The following is a 7,317-nucleotide window of genomic DNA, read 5'->3' as shown; positions in this document are numbered from 1 at the left end:
CCCAGGGTGCCCAGAGAGGTGGTGGAGGCCCCATCCCTGGAGACATTCCAGGTCAAGTTGGCCGGGGCTCTGAGCAACCTGATCTAGTTGAAGATGTCCCTGCCCACAGGGGGGCAGGGGGGTTGGACTAGATGACCTTTAGAGGTCCCTTGCAACCCAAACCATTCTATGATTCTATGCTATCTATTGTTTGTCAACTGAGCCATTGTAACCGTGGACTCCATGGCGCCTCTGTGGTCTTGACCTTGGCACACGAACATGACATGTGCATGAACATCTGCGCAGATCATACCAGGTTTTTTTATTCAACTAATTTGACTATATATCTGAGTTTCTATTTCTGTAGAGAAAGGGCATTAAGTTTACTGCAGTAACAATGTCTAGCTGGGAGAGGCAGAGCATGCCATAAGTGTTAACTAAATGCTTATGTACACTTACATGTGTGACGAAAGGGTGTCATGCACAGTATTATACATGTGTAATGTTTTGTTATTTAAATGAATGAACTAAACCAAACAGGCTTAGAACTAGAGCTGGAAACTTCAGGTGGCAGTTGAAGTAAACTGGTACTTTTTCATGTCTTCAGTCATGTATACCTCAATAGACACATTTAGACTGTTCTGGGATCTGTATACTCAGATTTACTTTCTGTGTTTAATGGCACTGTCCCATACTATCTCAGAGGCAAACAAGAACAGTAATGATTAAAGTAAGACATTGAAAGCTGAAACAATGCATTTTTGCTCTCCGATTTTCTGCCAAATCTGATTTTAACACGGAGCTTGTGCAGTACCACTGACCATCTCGGTTGCCTGAATGTATGCTCTAGAGCCGTGGGAGTGTACAGGTAGTTTTGTTGTTGTGGTGTGCTGCTTGATTTACTAAGTATCAGTATTTGCATGTGTGGAGTTATATACATACCTGTACAGCCTTCCAAGCAACTGCTGATATCTCCAAGCACTTTAGACTTCTCCTTATTATGGAAGTGTGCAATATTGCTTCTTAAAGGAGAGCAAATAAGAAGAAAGAATTACACAAGACATACTTAAAAATACACTATTTTTTTCTCTGTGACCTAAGGCCCGAATAAAGCATATTTGACTGTTGGAACCAAACATGCAAGTAGCTTATAAGCATTGCCCAACAGCTTGCTTTGCAGCTTTAAACTGCATTGCTTTTACATCTAACTCCCACAGAAAAACATCTCTCCTCCGGGGAGAACTGGTTAATGGTGAGTCATGCCACTTCCTGTGCGCTCAGGTATACCTGTGCAAAGGCAAATCGCTGCCTGGAAACCTGTTACACCAGATCCTGGATCGGCTGGCTGCTGCTGAGTTTCCCTTTCTTTTCCTTTTTTTTTTTTTTAATCTGGGAACACGGTGGCAGAGTGGTTTCGGAGCTCTGTGAATATGAAAGTTATACATTTCCCACTGGTAAGGGGAGGGGAAAGAAAGAAAAAAACAGATAGATAACCGCATTTCTTTCATGTGCTTTGCTTCAGAGTGACACGCCGCCTCCTGTCCCCAACGCCACCCAGGGCTCTCGAGGGAAAGCGGGAGACTCAGAGGAAGCGGTGGATGGCAGTAGGCCTGAGCCAGAAACGATCCTCCAGGTGTGCCAGGCCCAGGTTGCCGAGCTGGAACAATGGCTAGACAAAACTCAAGTGTCCCTGAGGTCAGACCCCCAGACCCCCAAAATGCAGCAGATGGTGGAACTGCAGCTTGCTGATTGCCAGGTAAGATGGAGCGGTCAGTTTGCTGCTGCCATCCAAACAAGTTGCCCTTCCCTGGGGTGTGTGTCTGCAGAAAAGCTATGCTTACCGCTTCTCTCCCCACTTAATCAGCTTCAGTACACTGCAGAATACAGGTAACTGCTTGGCTTCAGTTTCAGGTGCAGCTTTCCAAGGGATTAGTTAAAATACCTATTTTTAGAGTTGGGATCTTTATGCATCCGGGGGATTTAGGTAGAACTCTTGAGTATTTTAAAGCTTTGTTTTTCTTTGGATTATTTTCAGAAACATGGCTCAGTATAGTTTGAATCCTCTATTAAAAGGCAATTTTTCATTGGTCTCAATCATAATAAATCAGCTAGAGGAAAAGGAATATTTTTTTTCTTTTGACATTGTCACTTTCTATTTTTGTCAGATTTAAAAGACTGGTATAAGATAGCTTCCAAGCTGGTAAATTATTCTTTTGCACTTTTTGCAAAAAGCTGCCAGCATAGGTAGAAAGATAGGGGCTTTTCCTCTGCCCTCTGTGAGCAGTGGCAATATTTGAACCTACTGCCGTACTTCTAGGGCAGCCTCTTGCCCCTGATGGCAGCAGAAGGAACAGAGTGGGTGGTACCTGTTGGTGAAAACGGGTGGAGGAAAACAGGACTGGCATGAGGGGCTGGGGTGGGTGGGAGTCCTGGCATGCAGCTTTTTCTCTGGCATGCAGATTAAAAGAAAATGTGCAGGCATGCTACTTTTGAAGTTCCCTGCGGTGCCAGTCTTGTTGTCCCACAAGCGGGGTCCGGTACCCGGTATGCAATGAGCCAATCTTACACACAGAGCCAAGATATTTATTTAGCTCATGTTTGTGCAAAGATGGGTGCTAGGTGGTAATTCCACACAGCTAGCACACCACACAAAAGAACTACAGCCTATTTATATTGTTACATGATTAGTAAAAGCCCACCTAAATGCATGCTCATTGGTTAGTTATGTTCAAATTAGTCTCGCTTGCTATGTAAATTAGCATGCGTGCTCCTTGCAGGTGTAGGGGGGCAAGTTTTTCCAGTCTTGAATTGAGTCGGTGGTCGCGATCTCCCACTGCCGCCTTTACCTTTCCCTTAGTTACCGCAGTTTCTTGCTGGCTTATTGTTTTTTTGGCAATCATCTAGCCTCCGACGCCTTCTAGGGCAGGATGTTCCCCTTCTATCAGTCTTCTAGTTCTTCTTCAAGGGCATAGTCATTGTAAGGCATGCATTGTTTATACAAGGTAATCAGGCTAGTGCAATGAAGACTGCAGTCTAAGATAGGTATTAACCCAAACATATGGCTACAGTCTGGTGTACCAGTTTGCTTCAAGCACTGAGTCTACCTAAAGCAACAAAATTCACTCACCATAAAGGAGCCAATAGCAAAATATCCCCATTTTAAATTACTAGGAGACATTTCCAGCTGTTTTTTTGTTGTTGTTGGGTGGGGTTTTTTAAATAGGAACCGAGTCCATGCCAAGAAGTGCCTCTGGGTTTAGGCTGTGATTCAGCCAAGTGCTCCGGTGCTGAACTCTGTGGTAATTAGGATTCTGAATGCACCTATGTAGCTGGCTGTGTCTGGATCCCATTCAGGGTCTGTGTCAGCATAGGCTTCGACAGGGCAGTTCCAACCAGTAAAAACAAGCAGACTTAAGGTACCTGTAAGCGCTGCTGAATTCCTGTCAGCTTTTAACAGTTTGGCTCAATGTTAGACGTGAACTTGGTAGGGGGGAAGGTAGATCTAGTCAAGATCTACACAGAAAAATACACATAGCATGAAGCAGAAGCAGTCTCTAGATACAGACGTATGATGTAAAGCAGTTAACGTATTGCAGCTGATTACTTTGCAGTTGAGCCATGGTACCTGTCTCCACACTCACCTTAAAAACATGAGTTTAAAGTAATGCAGAGATGCACTTTGATTCACACCAGCTTGAATCAAAACCCAGATCCCAACAGCTTACAGTGGCCTGGCTGACACATGGTAATATGTTTTGGTAATTCAGCATCATTCCTCCCAAAGGGTGATGTGATCAGCCTGTGCACCGCCTCCTTCTCCCCCACTGGGGTGTGTTGTGTTCTTGGTTGCATCCAAATCGAGTCTTATCATTTCTGCTCTCCTCTTTTATTACTCCATATCTGAGTTAATATAACTTCCTGCAGAGGCTGTTGTTTGAAACAGTTTTAAGACTAACTCTGTATAAAATTAATTTAATTGTTCAGAATAAAAAGAGACTGTATTGGAGAAAATCTAGGGGGTGTGCAGCTATTTCTCTTTTTGCCTGTATGTTTCTATTCTTTTCAGATGGGGGAAGTGTGAGCATTGACTTCAGAATGTTATCAGGAAAAGGAGTGTTGTACTTGTAAGAATGAATATTTGACTGCTGTCCCTTCTAGGTGATGTTATCAGAGATTGAACAAAAGGTCCTTTCTCTACTGGAAGATTGTGGAGATAGTGCAGACTACCAACAAGAGACAGAGGCTCTTTCCTTGAAGCTGAAGGAAGTGAAGTGCAATTTGGAAAAAGTCCAGATGATGCTTCAAGACAAATACAGTGAAGAGCAGGTAAAGCATATGAATGCTATGCAGAGTGAGAGAGTCATGGTGCTTTAATGTGCTGTAGTTGCAGAAGAACAGTTAGAGCTCACCTTGTGAAGCAAGGAAGGGAGAAAAGTCAATCAGAAATGTCAGACTTGCTATTATTCTGCTTTACAGTGCTGTATAATTATTTGTAGTTTGCCGCAAGTAGTGGATTTTTAATGAGTCTCTGAACAACATCTTTTCTGCTTTAAGTGCTCAGTGACAGAGGTCAAGATTTTGCGAGGAGTACAGGAAAAAGGATAAAAAGTTTTTTTGTTTTGGTTTGTTTTTTTAAATACCTTTAAAATGCCATGATGTTTGTCTGTGACATATCACAGCAGAGAGGCCTTTAAGCAGTAACTTTCTCTTGGAAGAATGCGTAAATGGCAAGGGCAGTGACTCTGCCAGCTCTCCTGTGCCACAGCGACACACTCTTTGCTGAGTTTCCCAATGGGTGAGACAGTAATACCCAGCCTCAGAGCTAATTCCCACTCTGTTGTGTGAGGGGCCAGAGAAGCCCACCTGATGTGTTTGTGTAAGAGCAGCCACAGTCTCTGTGGTGCTGGTGGGGCACAGTCTAAAAGGGAGCTTGCATGGCCCATGAGAGAATTAGTGCTGGTAAAGGCTCCTGTTGAAATATCTCTGTGAGCACAGACAGATAGAAAATGCAGGTGCATGAGCAAATTTATAAGCATAAATTGCACATCCCTATAATTTGGCCAAACAATAAGAATGGAGGGTTAGTATCAATTAATTTAACAGAAAAAGCAAAACAAGCCTTGTAACTGTCAGGGAGAGAAATGTGAGGAATTTAGCAGCAGGTTAGAATGGATCAGACTTTCAGTAAGTGGAACTGGACAGAAATCTTTGCCGAAGTAGCAACTGTGTTTCATGCACTGCTGGTTCTATGTATAGTAAGTCTGAGACAGCTCCACTTTTGCCATTTCCCCAGACTGCACCTGCAGGTTCTGCCCTCTTGTCAAGTCTGGAAGCCTTCCCACAATGGGTCTCTCTTTACAGATTGACAACAGGGAGAGGATCAACCCAGAGCCCCTTGAGATCCTACACTCAAATGGCTCCAGCACACCCCAGCTTGCCCTTGCTGAACAGCCGCTCATTTTGCACAATGGTTTCCAGCACCCACAGGTAATTCTTGTACCGTCCAGGAGCCAGGCTGCTCCACATCCCCTGTGGGTGTGGGGGACAGCTGCATTTATTACCTGCTGCAATTTTCACTGTGGGATCAAGTCTATCAAGGGTAGGTTTCAGCCACTCCTCTCCTCCAGGATTAGGGCAGTTTGTCAGGATGGAGAAAGGCCTCACCCCTAAAATCCCATGTCCAATAGGTTTAGTAATACTACAAAGCTGGATGGTACCCTGACACTTGCCTTGTATCATAATGATTCAGATGGCATCACCCATCCCTCCAATCTCCTATCTTTGAAGCAGTGATGTATTATGAAATCTGAATCTATATATTGACATTGCTTTTGAAGACGAATTTGAAGCTAAAGCTTTGTGAATGTTTTCCCATGGGCTAACTGACAATGACTTTAAGGTTGTTGTTAACACAATAAAAAAATCCTGTGATGTTCTGAGCTCTGTAAACTACTTCTGTTTTGCTAACTGAAAATTAGCTTTTGCCCTTTTCATGCTGTTAAAAAATGATCCAGCCTGAGCTGCTATTCACTCGACTTTTCACTCGACACTCTCTTTCTAACTAATGGAACTCAGCCTCATATTTGAGCAAATCCCCATTTTCCCTTGCCTTTTTCTCTGTATAAGGATGGCAGTCGATGGCCTTTAAATTTCCATATGTGTATAATTTGTTTATGACTGATGGTTTTTACTTTTAAAACTTTAGCTCAGGCAGAAATACATTCCATGAAAATACACGTTTTCAGAAAATGGTTTGTTTGGTAAAGTCATGTTTACACATAAACTGCATTTTATTCTGATAGATGTATTCTTATTTTCTTTGCTAAATGAATTAATGTAAAATGTGATTGGAAAAGCACAATCATCATTTCAGATTAATACAGTGCACACAACTGATTTTACTGTTCACGCTATTCTCTGTGCACAGGATCTGAAAGTAAAAGCAGCTGAGCAGAAAAGCCTCATTGACTTCATTGAGTCGTGCGTGGAAAAAATGCAGCCACAATTTGAGGACAGCATGACACAGAAATTAGAATCAAGGTACAAAATAACAGAATCAGTTACCAAATTCAGTAAAACTGCCTAAACCTGCTGAAACTTTGCAGTGGCACCATTGGTTCTGTGCAGGGATGTGTGCCTTTAGAAGAAAAATTGCAGAAGCTGGGAGATTTCTGCTATCAACAGTCTAGAGAAATGGAGTCTCATTTATGTGACAGCCTCTTTGATATTGGGCTGACTCCAATGCTTAGAGTCAGTCTTGATATCAGGCAGGACTGACACCTGCCATAAACTAAAGCAGGCCCATCCAGAGGCAAGTTGGGTATCTCTGTTCACAGCCTTTGCTGTACAAATGCACAGAGATACCCAGCCAGGTTTAAAGGCAGCATCTTTGAAAGGGGGGCATTGGGATCATGCACCTTCCAGCATGGAACCAAGACATGCTACAGGACTACGCTCCCCATATTGTCGTTTCAGAGATGGAGGCTGCCAGCAGGCCCCTAGGGTGTTTCACTGGAAGGGAAAAGGCCAAAGAAATGTATCAAAGCTTGGATTAAAAATCATCCATGCACTTGGTTTCACACTGGTTTTGAGGCAGGAGCAATAGAAACTAATGTTATACAAGAAGTCTTACAAAGCTAGTTTTGCTTATTCTGCTTCAGTATTTGCCATTCTAACAATGTTTTCTCAATACAGCAATGGAGAATCTGATCCAAAGGGCAAGCAGGCTGATCCTACCTTAGCTCCAAAGGACCAAATGGGTAATAAATGGCAATATTTACAACAAGAGCTGTCATCAAAGATGAAATCTCCTCTCTGCCAGCTTGTGGAACCTCAGGT

General features: G+C 43.0%; 1 protein-coding gene across 1 annotated transcript in view; it reads left to right on the top strand.

Moving 5' to 3' along the window:
* Positions 1-7,317, top strand: part of SYNE2 (spectrin repeat containing, nuclear envelope 2) — a 203,754-nt gene that overhangs the window by 119,893 nt on the left and 76,544 nt on the right. Inside the window, exons 71-75 of the mRNA XM_009332747.1 lie at positions 1,502-1,735; positions 4,138-4,305; positions 5,341-5,466; positions 6,407-6,519; positions 7,174-7,315. Of these exons, the coding sequence (XP_009331022.1) occupies positions 1,502-1,735; positions 4,138-4,305; positions 5,341-5,466; positions 6,407-6,519; positions 7,174-7,315 (783 nt within the window). The remainder of the gene's footprint in view (positions 1-1,501; positions 1,736-4,137; positions 4,306-5,340; positions 5,467-6,406; positions 6,520-7,173; positions 7,316-7,317) is intronic.

The sequence above is a fragment of the Pygoscelis adeliae genome, unplaced genomic scaffold, assembly GCF_000699105.1.
Source record: "Pygoscelis adeliae isolate BGI_AS28 unplaced genomic scaffold, ASM69910v1 Scaffold179, whole genome shotgun sequence".
NCBI classification, from domain to species: Eukaryota; Metazoa; Chordata; class Aves; order Sphenisciformes; family Spheniscidae; genus Pygoscelis; species Pygoscelis adeliae.
The sequence above is the reverse complement of the archived record's forward strand: the minus strand, read 5'-3'. Positions and strand labels throughout refer to the sequence as shown.